A 15,446-nucleotide genomic window follows, 5' to 3' on the forward strand; every position below is an offset into this window, starting at 1 on the left:
AAGCAAATAGGAAAACAAAAAGCAATTATGAGCAAAGTTCATGCTCTAAATCTGAGAGGCGGTATAATTTCTCAGTGGTTGCTTCCACAGATTGCTTTGTGCATCTGAAAACAGTTCTTCCATGTTATACTTTAACAAAACTCTTGATATTGACTTCCTCCTCCAAAGAAAAGGTTTCTGGATTTTTCCTGAATGTCAAGTGATGTTACACTGCATTGCTATTACTTTTGCATGTTAGTTTATAACACACTAAAATCATAACAAGCAAACCAACCTTTCCCACTTAATAACAAAAGTAGATTACAAAGGTGAAAGTCACTAGCAATGTCTTCTTCTAAAACATTCTATCAACAGGCACAAATATCTTACCTTAATATCATAATGGTCCTTCAAACCATCTTCAACGTGATTTAGAAATTCAAAGATATCAAGTCTATCCAGACAACTGTCTAGAAGTGTGTACATACACTCAAAAGCTGCCTTTCTAATATCCAGGCCATCATCAACTGTATGCTTAAACGGACCCATTTCTACCTGTTGAAATAAAAAAGAATATGTAGATATGCTAGAAAGTAAAAAACAAGCTTAGGTAAACAGTGTAATCTAACTTACCTCTCTTATAAGCTCCTTTCTAACTTTTGTTTCATTATAAAGATGTGGAAGAACAGTATCCAGAAGCTCCCTTATTAATGATGGCTTATTATGTGCTGCTGAGTTGAATGTGACCAAGGCTACTCTTCTCACATTCAAATCTGGGTCTTCCAATGTTTTTAGGAAATCACCTGAAAAATTCAAAGAGAAATAACATAGTTATGGTAAGCTTAAAATAAAATATGCATTATATTTTTTTCTAAATTGATAGTTTATTATTATTGCTATTACTGTTATTTCTTCAATGTAGGTCATGGAATACGATGAAATACTACGTAAACTATATAATTTCTTTGGGCAACAGGTAAACTATTACGTCTGAATGTGAATGGACTTAATTGATAAACCTATTCTCAGCACCTTCTGAATGCAGAAGGTAAGGAGTGAGAGAGCCCCCAAAGCTCCCAATTACTTTTACAGCTAGTTGATTTAAAAGGTGGGTGGCATGGAGAAGTGATATAGCCAGCAACCACAAGAACTACTAACCTGAATGATTCTCCTTAAAGTTCAAAATTAGCACTCACACTAAAAAAGCACCAACAAAAGTGGAATTTTCTTTTTCACTCATTCAAAAAATATTTATTGAGCATTTATGGCATGAGGCATTGGGGATAGAGCTGTGGACAAGTCAAATAAATTTATGCTCAGATGAAGTTTAATTATATTTACATTAAATTTTAAATTCCAAATGTGGAATTTAAAAACCTGAGTTCAAAAGATAAACAAGGTGGGGACAGATTCGCTGCTTGATAAAGATGGAATACTGTTAACAAGTATACAATTTATCAGATGACACAGAAATGTGCCTTCAAAAGCCTTTTTTATCTTTAACAAGAGGTATATAAATTGGTAAGAGGCCAAAGAATACAAAAGGAGGAAACTGAAACCTAACATTGGACAAAAAGCTAAAGAAAGTACCTAGCCACTTTAAATACAGATATAAGTCTGGTTATTTTTGCACACAGGGGAAAGAAATTATAGTGCAAAAATGTTTGGAGTCATACAGATGGTGATTCACACTGCTTCACCTGCCAACTACATGACTGACTTCCAGCAAGTCACTGTAGGCAACAGCCTCAGTTTCCCAGTTCATAAAACAAGAATTAGAAACCTTTCAGGGCGACTGAGCAGAATAAATAGCAAATATATTATTGAACACAGTTGTCTAGTATACACGTGATATTCACACAGAGCTATTCATCATTATGTAATCTCAACCCTACCATAAACAATCTTTTAGAATACACAGGGGGAAAAAAGGAACCAGAAGACCTGAATGTATCACAACAGCAATTTGAAGAAATGGGAGAGGAAAAAAATATTTCAGACACCACAGATTGGTAAACTCAAGGCTGACCACCCAGGAAAGACTCTGACTACAAAAAAAAAGGTTAAGAGCTTGGGTTCAAAAAGAATTTAAATGTACCAGACTAAACCTCCTCACCTGTATCTGCTCAGAATTACTGTGACGGTAAATTGCTCTCAGCAAAGCACCTAAAGTACTGCCATTATTTTGGACAAATGGTGACGTGGTATAGGATCAGTGGTCCCCAACAACTTAGTCTGGGAATCTCAATTTTAAACAACCAGAATGATAATCATCTGATGGCATAACTATACCAATGATGCACACTGGCTGACTGTTGTCAACTTAGATGTCTCTAGACATCTGGCACAGTCTCTTCATTTTTTTTATCTTGTACAATGCCAAAAATGTGAGTAAATATACCAAAGCAAAAAGAAGGGAGGGGAACAAAGACAAGAATCATCTGATAGAGACTTTCTTCTGGTATCCCCATTCCTCTGTCCCCAAGAAAACACCAGAGAGTTTAGTTACTAAAAGCTCTAGGAAAACTGATGATGGAAACAACACAGGGAAGTTACAAAATCATGATACTAAAAGCTAATTCCTGTCTTCGTAGAAAGAGATGGCCCTTTTCTTTCTTGGCTATCTCCTCTTAGGTTGGTAGAACTAATTACCACAAGATTTATCTTATTTTTAAATAAAAGATTTAATTACCTTAATTAAAAAGCATCCACAGATCCCCTTGGGAGCTGGAGGGATACAAGCAATAACAGAGAACTAAGGCTGTCACAGCTCAAGTGACATTCATTTATAACTGGGAAGAACTTCAGATTGGTCAGATAGATCATATATCTTTTTCCTTTACCCATTAGTTTACTTTAGATCATTCCCAAAATATGATTATCAAATGTGTAGTTGACTTTAAAGACATCCTAGCATATTTACTAATTTCAGCTATTTACAAAATTATTTTTTTAATGAAACAATTATCAGACCCATAAAAGCATTACAGTTCCTTGGTGATATATTTAGCTATTGAAATGATTTGGTTTTTGACAATTAACTATTAACTAGTTACCCAGTAGGTTCATCTTCATTTCCACTTACCTATACAGTTCTTTAACAGTGGATCAATAGGTTGTGGATGATCAGAAATAGTAAACTTCACAGCTGTAACCACTGAGCTTCGGGCATATGATGAGCCTAATTAAAAATAAACTGTAAGTCTACTGGTATTTAAGTCAACTAAAACCCATGGGCATCTTTATGATTTCAAACGGAACAATCTCTTCTGGGAAGCAGGCGGCCTGAGAGACCAGCAGTGGAGGATCTATCCCTCACAAAAGGGAACTGGTTAAACCATTGTAGCATATAAGATTGTCAAGTTTTTTATTAAAAATGAAAGCAATTTCTAAGAATGAATGGCCTTTATTACCTTCTCCTTGGACAACAGGGGCTGACACTGGTAAATCTGAAAACTCTTCTAGAATCTTTCATTTGAACTGAGTTATTTAGTTCACTAATTTTAGTACTGTAATTAATACTAGCAAGCTCCTCCAGCTATATTAACTCAAGAGACATCTGTCTTTTCCACATTAAGACAAAAGAGTAACATTAAAATATATTAAAGACTTAGAAACTACAACAGACTTATTAAATCATTATCTAACTACACTCTCTTTATCCTTCAAACAACACCATGTCATCTGAATATGGCTCCATATCATAACATAAGGCAATAGGTTCTACATGTAACAAGATACAGAAACGTTTTAACTTTGGCATTAGCTATCTTTCCAGGCAACCAGCTGCTAATAAACAAAATTTTTTTAAATAAGAAAATCTAGGTACCCACCTGATATTAAGTACCCCTTAAGCCGTGGAAGGAGAGTTTCTGGATCAATTAGAGTGAGTTTGCCTAGACATTCAGCAACAACATTTCTGGTTCCTTCTTCTGCACACTCACAGTGCTTAAGCAATAAGGCCCAGATGCTTTCAACATACGGTTTAAGGCCCACCACTGATGCAGAGCTAATAATTTCCTTCAAGGAATGAAGTAATAGATACTGCCTTTTGGGTTGGCTGGTTATTTCTTGTAAGACAAATGGTAGATATTCAGGAAGGTTGCCCACACTAATGCTGCCTAATGCATAGGATGCAGCTGATTTGACTTCTTCACTAGGGGATGAGAAGGCTTCTAATATGACAGATTTTAGTTCCAGCTGCCCACTTAAGTCAATATGATGCCCAACTTCTCCAAGAGAAAGTAAAGCTAAGAGACGAATAGAATCTGTAGACCTTGAGTTCTTGACATCTTGAATAAACTGACCTACTACAGCTGGTCCTTCTTTAGGGCATGCTCGAGTAAGAGCAGCTACACATTTGGCAATGGAATAATAAGACTGCTTATGGGTAAGAGCTGTGCTCTGAGAGTAAACGGGACCAGTCAGCATGCGCAACAAATCCATGTATCCTAGATTATTTGTTCCAGTGACAACCAGAGCTTGGAAAAAGTCTAGCATGGCGCTAAGAGCTCCCCCTTGCAATAAAGGTGATCTAACAAGTCCAATAAGTTCATTGAGAATGGATCCACTTATCTTTGAAAGGGAGGAGGGATACACTTTTGCCAGTGTGGTAAGAAAACTGATAGCCATCTGTGAAACATGCATATCACTTTCACTGATAAGAGGTGGGAGCTCATCTAGAACTGCATCAATCATGGCAGCTGTCAAGCTGTCACTATAGTTTTTAATTAGAATATCTAGAGCAGAAAGGGTACCCAGTTTCAAAGCTCTCTGGTTTTTCCTGAGAAACGAAGCAAGAATAGGAACCCCTTCTCCCAGGACAGGCCTCAAATCTATCTTCAAAGGCGACCCAGCAATCAGTGTCAACGCCTTCACTGTAGTTAACCGGGTAATCTCATTCTTTAGTCTCTCCAAGAAAATCTGAAGTGTATTAGGCAAGTCAGAGCCTAAATTGTCTCCAAGGTTGCAAATAATTTGTCCCATACAGGAAATAGCCCTTTCCTTGACTTCCTGATCAATGTCAGCTGCTTTCAACCTCTTAATGGTACAGGTAAATAGATCTTTGATGTAAGGAGTCGCATCAAACGAGGAAGGCTGATCTAAAGGACGAATTACTTTGACAAGCTGTTGAGTAACAAGAAGTGCTTCAGATGTAATCTTGTAAAATGGGTCTCCAACACAAGCCACCACTGGAGGGACCAAAGCTTGAACATGAGGATGGAAGACTTGAGGAGAGTGGTTACAGAGGATTACATATAGACAGGACAAAGCATCAATCTTCAAATTTGACGAGCTTGATTTATCATTCAGTGAGAAAATGATTCCTAAAACCCCAACCAAAAAAGAAAAATCCAGTATTTTTATGCATGGCAGCTTTATGAAAGAAAAAATTTTAAACTAATCCCTAAAAGACTGTTAAAGTTCCCACTATATATTATCTCTAAAGCAGTAGAAATTCCACAAGCTATGATAAATATTAAAGTAAAAAAATTTTAGGGTATGATTTTAAACTTTTAACTTTAGGTATTCAATGGTTCTCTAAAAAAGTTAGTTCCATGTGCAAATTAAGTTGTCATAAATTATTCCTTTCAAGGAAACAATTATTTAAGCTTATCTAAGTCTTAATAAAGACTATAAAAAAGTCCCAAAAGTGATTTACTATTTCTTTCATACCTGGTACAAGTACAGGAATGTGTTGCGTTAGGGCCCCAGGTAATACATTTACCAGTTCAGTTAACATGTTAAAACAACACTGTCGGGTCTTCACACTTTTTTCTTTCATCTGTTTGTGCAGAGCTTTAACAATGTTGGGAACCTGTAATTATTAAGTGCTCATTAGCTGGTTCAGCTATTGGTACTTCCTCAGTACACTTAACATAAATCACAGGAAATGGCGACAAATGGAAGAATGCTTTTGCTCAAATTCCTAATTCCACTAACTGCTAACAATTTGCTCAATACAAACTTCGTTGCAGCATCTACTATATGTTCTTTTGTAACTATATTTGCTTGACACTGATAAATAAGAAAATAGAGAAAAGCTATCACTAGCTTTCTACATAGCAACAAAATCGTCTTCCTTGATTAATTTTACTTATAAAATGCACAAGACTAAATAGAAATCTAAACAATAAAATAATTTTCAACCAAAACTTTAGGAGTGTAATTTATAAATCGTTTTTTGAACTGAAATAGCACATTTAAGCAATTAAAGAAAATTACGGAAAAGAAATTAAAAGGGTCCTTGTTTTTCTTTTTGTTGGCTGTTATGAAATGAAATCAACCTCACTTTAAATGTAGTTACAAGCAGTAGGAATATGATTCAAAGACATCTGCTTTTAAACTTGCTAATGTTAGTCAGTAAAACCTAAATAGGGAATTTACTACTGAGTCTTATGGGCACCAGGATACAGACACATACCACAGCGAACAATGATGTGAGAACTAGAGGCAAAAGAAAACACCTATCTAATTAATTCATCACAGCATCATCAAAATTTCCTGTGATTTTTATCTGCTTTCTATATACTTAGTCAATTGCTTATGTCTTCCACATCTTTTACCTTTTTCTTCTACAATTAATCTTCAGTGTTCACCTTTAATTTCACCAAACTTTTAAAATTTTTACTACCTGAAAACACGATAGATATGGCATGTACAACCCCCCCACCCCGGTTTAGTTGTTTAGTCCCTCTCAAGATCTGTCATCTATAAAAATGGACAAATACGCACCCCATAGGGCTGCTGCAGAAATTATAACAGGAAAATACCTAGCATATACTATTCAATAAATGGGAGCTATATAGATCAAACATTTAGGATCTTAGAAAAGATGTCCTGAAGTGAAAAAATATGTATTTTAACAATAATAATAGCTGGCATATATAAATACTATGTAGCAGGCTTCACTGTATGTTTACATAGATCATATCATCTCTACCTTGGGTAGACAGTTCTAAGTAAACCCTTATTACAAATGAGAAGGAGAAAAAAAAAAAGTGAGGCTTCATAAAATGTCTAAATAACTTGTCCAAGATCACACAGCTAAATTAGGAGGGAAGGAAGCTATGAACACAAGTAGTCCGATTCCACTGCCCTAGGATATCTCCTTCATCAACAATTCTTAAAGCTAATATTGTTTAGTCAGGAAAAATCAAGGAAACTTCAATCCGAATAAATGATTTACAAGTAATGTGACATAAGCACCCATAAACTACTATACAAACATAGCTCAAAACTGCTTCTCTAAAGCTATTCTGGAACTCATATTTCCATAAAAAACATCATTTAAAAGGATCGCGTTTATTAGCATGACTTTCAAAACCACACTTTTAAACTGACCTGACTCTGAAGCATTGTTAAAGGTGTTTCTCCCTGTTCCATTGCATCAGGGTCACACAGCCAACTTTGCACAGGGCGAGTTTGCTTCAAAAGAGAAAGGTATGCATGAAAAACATCTGCCTTTACATTCTCTTCACGCTCTTTAAACCTGGATATCAGTGCAGGAGAGACGGTCTTGTAGAATTCTGGAAGCATCTCATGCCTTGTGCTAACTACAGCATCCAAGCACTTAGCAGCTGCACGTCTCACTTTCCAACTCATGTCATCGTCGTCGCTGTATTCATCGTCACTCCCTAAAGAGAAGTTTTACTGTTAACAATCATAAGAAAAGTTTAATACAGAAAGTGAACTGACATTCATAACTAAGTTTTCTAACTTTTCACTAAGATACACAGCAATAGATAGGTTTAAAAAGAACTAGTACTTAAACCAGAGGCAGAGTTTACTTACAAAAATTTACACATGAACAAACCTCTAAAGATGAATGATCTGATTGTGTTTTTAATTTCGTAAACATTTTCTCATTTATGGGTAATGAGCTGCTTATTAACTCTTTAAAATCATTTATTAACACACTAAACTTCTTTAGATTATAAATATTTGTAAAATAATAAATGTCCCAGGCTTTTAAAATAATATGAATAGACATTCAATTCAAAACACTCATCTGACACTACAGGAAAATAAAACAACTGGGGAGTTTATAAGATAAAGCATAAAGTGGACTTGTGGTGCAGATGATGTGATAGAAAGAATGGCCACCAATCCCGGGTCATGCTGAGAAACTGATTTTTCAGGGTAGAAAGAGAATCCTGACATTAGCTTTCTTTGTGACTACAAGGCTTTTCATTAAATTTGTTGATGGGCTATTAGGAACAACTATGCATATTCTCAACCTTTCAAGATATTATCTTAATATAGCTTAAAGAAACTTTCTCAATTACAAGAAAATTCTGCCCCCATAATAACAGAGCACCAGCTTCTCCAAACTCCTGTTAAGCATTAAAACAATATCCAAGCATAGCATTAACAATTCTTTCTCACTTATATATTCTTGCTAACTTTTGTGTGTGTGAAATCTCTGAAAATTATTTCCTTCTAACACCATCAGGCCGAATCAGTTGGGTAACATGAAGTCAGGAGGAGGCCTACATATTAGCCTAAATTCTGAGGACAGTCTAAAATTACTAACAATAATTGTGTTATTCTTAGATTTAAGACTACAGTCCTGAAAATGATTCCTCAGTGAGGGGAAAAGATATCATCGCTTCTTTGGCTTATATTCCAATTAGCTTAGTGACAAGACAGCTAAATGTAGCCAACTATGCCTTCAAAAAAATCTAGGATATAGGACAAAATTTTCCAATCCAAAAGACTTACTTAATCTCATCTTAGCACTTTACAGGAAAACCCAAATACTGCTAAACTAAGGCATCTGATTTATTCACCAATACCTATTTTGAAGAAAAATTACAGGGTTCTATCAAACAGACTATTTAAAAGCAAATAAATAAATGAAGAATATCCAATGGCAACCCAACTATGGGAATTACTTTAGAGAAATATACCTTATTGAAAAAAAGGTTATAAAAAATTAAATAGCCTAATTGCTAAAATTATGTTGGTTTTATAAGTTACAATAACACTATAATAAAGATTTATTAGGTATAATCCATGTACCTGATAAAGCAGCCGAAGGACCTGGTTTGTTATTCAACATCAGTACTTAGCACACTAAAAAAACCAACAATCAAAAAATCTGGAACATAAAATGCTACTGCTTTTTCCAAAGGATATTCCTATTATAAGCTAAGGCTTCCCTTCATTAATAAGGTTTTCCGGGGCTTCCTAGGTGGCGCAGTGGTTGAGAATCTGCCTGCCAATGCAGGGTATACAGGTTCGATCCCTGCTCCAGGAAGATCCCACATGCCGCGGAGCAACTAAGCCCGTGCGCCACAACTATTGAGCCTGCGCTTCAGAGCCCGTGAGCCACAACTATTGAGCCCATGTGCTGCAACTACTGAAGCCCACGCACCTAGAGCCCGTGCTCTGCAACAAGAGAGGCCATGGCAATGAGTAGCCTGCGCACCACAATGAAGAATAGCCCCCACTCACCGGCAACTAAAGAAAGCCCGCGCACAGCAAAAAAGACCCAACACAGCCAATAAATAAATAAATAAATTTATTAAAAAAAATAAAATAAGGTTTTCCTTCATTAATAACAGACACTAAGTGAGTGTCTTATGTGTGTCAAGCACTGTTCTAGGCACTGGGATAAAGCAAGTGATACAGAAGACTAAAATTAAAATCCCTTCCTTCATAAAGCTTACATCCTGGTGGGCAGAAAATAATTACAATGTACCAGAACATGATTAGGTGTAATGAAGAAAATAAAAATGATGCAAAGGGAGATGATATGAGTATGAAGTAAGGGGAAAGCCCTGAGATGGAAGACTGGATGAGAGGGGTATGTAGAAGTGATCAGGTATAACCCCAAAGTTTCTGGCCTGAAAAACTAAGAAGAATGGAGATGCCATTCTGAGATAGAGAAGTCTAAAGAAAAAACAGGTTAGGCAGGCAGTGGGAGAAAGATGGGGAGAAGATATTTTAGACATCTAAACAGTAAATCAATTAAGCAGTTGCATATATGAACCTGGAATTCACAGGAAAGATCTGGGATAAAGATAAAATTTGGCTTTTCAGCATACTGATATTAAAGCCAAGAGACTACATGAGATCAACAAGATTATAAGAACATAACAGAGAAGTCAAGCACTGAGCCCAAAAATACTCCAAAGTTTAGTGGGCAGGGCGATGAAGAGGAACCAGCTCAGAGACTGAGAAGGAGTAATCACAATGATAGGACTAAAACCAGGAGAGTGTAGTATCCTAGAAGTTAAATAAAGAAATGCTGCTGAGAACTGAGTAATAGGCAGAGTCAGACAACTGAGGTCACTCACTGGCAATCACTGGAAGACTGGATTCAAGAGAAAAGGGGAAAAAAGGAGCTGGAGAGCATTCATTCTTTTGAGGAATTCTATCATATTGTAGAGAAATTTGGCACTATCTCTTTAAGTCTAAAATGGGATTGAGAGGTCTTTTGTACCTTATTTTTTAAGATGGATAAAATTACAGACTTTAGAGCAAAGCTGTTACCTAAATTCATTCAAAGAATCAAACTTAAAAGTATAATTAATAGGAAATCCACCAACACATATACCGAATAACTTAAACATCTCTACTATGATTCTTTTGATACTAGCAGGAACAACTAAACATGAGCAACCCTGTGTCCCTGAAGTGCTACTCCTCTCCAGAGTAAATACCACAATCACAGCACAGTGACATCAACCTTAGGAGCCTCAGAAACATTTAGATTATTCATGAAAGTTAAATGGAGCCTCAAACAATATTTAGGATTTCTCATTAAAGTAACCATGTATATAAAACCAACCAAACTGCTATGAATGTTATCTACAGGTACAATTTTTAAAATAACATTCACTCCCCTCCTTACAAAAACAGGCTGTAGAAAATTTGAAAAATAAAGAACAGAAGTCACTTATAATTGCTTGCCAAGAGAAAAACACTAGTTACATTTTTTTCAGCATATTTAAAAAATAAAGCTGGGACAGAGTAACTTTTGCTACCCACTTTTCATTCAACTTATTAACTGCTTTAACAAATATTTATCTGGAACATGATTCTGAAAGCACTGCACAGCAGTTCAATACATGGATGCCCCATAATTTACTTAATCAATTTGCTCCTGTTGAATACTGTGCTTATTCAACAAGAGCAAACTGAGCACTTTCACTATTTAAACAAACAAGCAGCACAACCTGGGGTAAGAATCATCTCCATCTATAACACTGGATCCTTCATGAAAATGTAACAAATTCCTTCCACTTAATTGGAAATACCTTGGTCGTCATCATCACCACCATCTGCATCCATCGCATTTTCATCTTCATCTTCATCATCATAATTATAATTTGGATCATAAGTAAGATATTTAAGACATATATTTATAATGGTAGAAACATGAGGATATACTTCCTTAGGACATCTGAAGAAAAAAACAAAAGCTGCCTTGAATAATTATATTTTTCTCCTTGATGCAGTATCTGCCAATTTTGCTTTATTACCAGATTTTTCTTCTTCCCTTTAACACAGCACAGGAAAGTGGTTTCTAGCCTTTGCAACGTCAATGATGCTTCACCTTTCCCTCCCACTGACTTCATGTTTTAAAAAAGACTTACTTTTCAAATTACTCTTATGTAATCAATTTTAGGATGAACTCCACCTCCCACTCCGCATTTTAACATCTCTGAAGTTAGGATGATTTTTATAATAAACGGTATGACATGGATGGTTAGTGTGGGGTCATATAGAGAGAAATCTGTATATGCTCTATCCTCTCAACATACAACTAGAACACCAAGCCCAGATAAACGTATTCTTCAGTAACTAGGATTATTTGTGAAAATGCCAGTGTATATTCATCTAGGCTTGGTCTTCTTACTTTATGTTGAGAAGACAGAATGTATAATAAATGCCCAACAATAAAGAAATAATTTGTATTTCTCAATTAAAAGGACAGAAATGAATCCCACAATTTTGATTTTAACAATTTGATACGACTATAAAGCTACTTATCAAAAACCATGAGTGGCAAATAACTACTTACTATTACTACAAATAACAGTGAAGTCTCAAGACTCCATGATACTATGCTGTCAATTTTAGCCATAAGCAAAAAAAACAAACAAAAAAAACCCCTCACTACTTAGCAGTATGGCTTTCTTGTACAGAAATGCAGTTTTTATTATTAGAACCAAAGTTTCCAAACTGAGACTCACCACCCTAGCAAATGGATGTAACAGATCTCAAAAACTGTTGAAGAGATATGAAATTCACTAGTATACATTTCTGACTAGATAATTAATTTATGCTGGTACTCTCTCAGGATAAAGACTGCATCATTAAATTAAACTGAAAGACAATTATAAATACCTTTCCCAAGTTCTTTAAGTCCTAACAATAAGAAAGAAACATTTCAAAATAAATGTAAGGACTGTATTTTAAAATAAAGATGATATTCACTTCAAATACTGGTTACCAGTTATTGTTTAATAAAAAATTAAAACACATTTGAAATCTAAAACTCAATCCCGGCTGTTAGTAAAATAACCCATTTCTCCTCACCCACCTAATCTATATCTTAATTATTATTCTATTCTTAAGAAAAATTTTTATTTGAAAAATAGAGATCTTAAAAACTTGCCTTCTCACAAATGATTCAAAGGCTTGAATGCAGTACTCTCTCAATTCATCGTCATCTACATTACAAAATTTCACCACCAAAGGAATGATCTTCTCAAGGTATTCACCTAAGAAAAGTATATTAGTTCTTATAAACATTCATTAACATTTCTTAAATGAAAGAAAACTTTTAAATACATAAATATTTCTTACCTATTCTATGACCAGCTTGCCTACTAATAGCAGCAATACATTGTATGTAGGTTCTTGTTGTTGACATGGAGTCATTTTTGGACAACTCTGACAACAGATGTTCAATAAGATCGACAAAAACTATATTTCCACAGCTCATAACCAGATGGCCAAGAGCAATAATCGTTCTTTTCCTCACTGCAAGTCTAGGGCTGGTCAACTGGGGGAGCAGACAGGTCAGAATTGAAGGATGGAAATTAACAAGAAGTCCTCCTTGCCTTAAAGTAAAATAAAAAGAAAACAAATAAATTCAGGATGTCCAAGTACTACTGAAATGTCTACCCTCTGACCATCTCTTGATTACCCCTTCTCTCTATTGTCTTTCCTCTACAAATCTACATACTATGTTTCAACCATCTTGTTGGTCCAACCCTCTTTCAAATCATTTCACATGTGCTGTTTACTGACTCAGCAGTCAAACATCTGTGTCCTGTGTCAGGACAGTGCTAGTGATCAAGTCACACACAGGACAAAAGGTCTAACGGAATTTTCACTACTTATCAAATTAACCATAAATTCCTCACCCTCCTCAGGAAGACCTCAATGTATCAGAATGATCTCCTACCACTACTCTTCCATCCATGCTATATTCTGGAAAACTAGAATAAAGTGTTTCCCAACTCAAGACTACTTATATATTCTGACATATTCTATGCTTAAGTACATACACCTATGCCCTACCCACTTTTCAAAACTAAATTCAAATGCCACTGTTTCCATAATAAACTTCCTTGGATCCTTCCATTTTAAACCACAAAATACACTATACTGTCTGTTAATATTTAGTCCAACTCTGCCTTACATTATAACCATTTGTGTTCTTATCTCCTATAGTATAAGCTCTTTCTGTGCTAGGATAATAGCTCTTCACTTATACTATATATTTGTACCACTTGATTGTTTTCAAGTTCAAGTGAATTAGCCAGAAATAATAGATAAATAATGATGACATATAATGACTGAGAATCAGGGACAAACTGAAACTGACAGGTCTTTTAAGGTTACTTCCCCCTAGGAGTTGCTTAGATCTTTCTATCTTTCCAAGTTTGACTTCCAGAGGAAAAGTAGAAAAGCAACAAACACATAAAGCCAAGTTCCTTCCTCCCTCACAACACATGCTTTAAAAACATGGTTGCTGAAGTATACCAGCATTATTTTAACTGGAAAACTTGCAACTCCTATCAGCACATCTCCTTATCCAAGTAGATCACTGTATTCAAGAATATCAAAGAGTAAAACAAAATATAAAAACTCTGCTGAAATATTTAAATCACAAATTATACTATTTCAAAACTACAAGAAATGTGCCTGCTATGCAATATCACATGATAAATTTAAATTAGCTTTCTTTCCCCTCACTTCTAATCATACAGATTTATAAAAAAGACACAATTTAAACATGAATAATTTTAGACCAAGTTTTATTATATTTATCAGAAAGGGTTCTTAACAAATGCACAAATAGTTGTATTATAAGTAATACAAACAATAGTCATGTTTACCTGCTCAACATATCAGCCATAATATCCAAGGCTTCTAGCTGAACAGAGACATCTTCCTGCTTTGCTATTGCACTGGTAAGACGCCCAGTAATCTTTTTACATACATTAGCAGCTAATGCAGAGCCTGCAGGAATAAGAAACCGATAGATTTCAAGGCAACTATGTTGAATTCCACCTTATATTCATGCTAGTTAGCAAATATTCAGCAACTCTAAACTTGATTTTAAAACTGACTCAAGAGATCCATGTCAGAAAAATGTGTTTCAAAACAGGTTGTTTTTCACAATAAAATAATTTATTCGGCATAAACAAGAATTAGAGATAACTGTAGGAGTACACCACACATGGAAAACAATACCGATTTAGTAAACTCTATTGGGCAACTATTTCTGTTGTTTTCCAATCTAGAGGTGAAAGCACTACAGCTCTTAGCTCCATAGCTGGCATTTGTGTTGTTACTGACAAGTGAGAAAAAAAAAGGAACAAGAAAATGTGAAAGTAAAAATCTGAATGGTTAACAGAATTCTTGTTAGAGCCAGAAATCAGCTGAAAACAAACATGTTTCAGTAAGAGGAAAAAAATGAGGAAAATATCAATATAGCTAATACAACTATACATGACATACTTCAGAGGTGGTGAAATATTTTTGAAGTAATTAGTAAGGGTAAAGTAACGCTGGCGTGATACAGTGAAAAAACCCATCACCCTTGGATTAAAAGATAGTGGGTATGAATCTTCACCCAACCAGGTAATCAAAACTGGATAAATTAACCTAATCTCTCTGAATTTCAGTTCCCTTATCAACAATCTATATTAAGACCTCCCGTGTGACTAATGTTTAGACAAAGTGAAATAATACACATGTACCATCTAGCATGATAGGTAACATAGAGAATAATAAATATTTATTAAGTAAATGAGCGAAAACTACATACTGACTACATTACCAATATACATCTTTCCATGAAAGAGAGATAGTAATTTCACCCCATTTGCAGATGAGAGAGTAACTTTAGCCTGCAATTTCAGCCGATAGCTTAGTAGTCAAGACCAACTCTAAAACTTACATTACATAAACATTTGTCAGAGGTCAAAAGCTAATTA

The 15,446-nt window shown here is 35.1% G+C and overlaps 1 protein-coding gene across 2 annotated transcripts in view; it reads right to left on the reverse strand.

The window, feature by feature from the left end:
• CAND1 (cullin associated and neddylation dissociated 1) overlaps window positions 1–15,446 on the reverse strand; it is a 37,292-nt gene that overhangs the window by 2,216 nt on the left and 19,630 nt on the right. For both annotated transcript variants that reach the window (XM_057741669.1, XM_057741670.1), the window contains 10 exons: window positions 14,343–14,466; window positions 12,802–13,058; window positions 12,611–12,716; window positions 11,247–11,392; window positions 7,324–7,616; window positions 5,656–5,797; window positions 3,813–5,306; window positions 3,065–3,160; window positions 613–782; window positions 370–534 (listed from right to left, as the gene is read on the reverse strand). In XM_057741669.1, the coding sequence (XP_057597652.1) occupies window positions 370–534; window positions 613–782; window positions 3,065–3,160; window positions 3,813–5,306; window positions 5,656–5,797; window positions 7,324–7,616; window positions 11,247–11,392; window positions 12,611–12,716; window positions 12,802–13,058; window positions 14,343–14,466 (2,993 nt within the window). The remainder of the gene's footprint in view (window positions 1–369; window positions 535–612; window positions 783–3,064; window positions 3,161–3,812; window positions 5,307–5,655; window positions 5,798–7,323; window positions 7,617–11,246; window positions 11,393–12,610; window positions 12,717–12,801; window positions 13,059–14,342; window positions 14,467–15,446) is intronic.

Source organism: Hippopotamus amphibius, chromosome 7 (assembly GCF_030028045.1).
Source record: "Hippopotamus amphibius kiboko isolate mHipAmp2 chromosome 7, mHipAmp2.hap2, whole genome shotgun sequence".
Classification (NCBI taxonomy): domain Eukaryota; kingdom Metazoa; phylum Chordata; class Mammalia; order Artiodactyla; family Hippopotamidae; genus Hippopotamus; species Hippopotamus amphibius.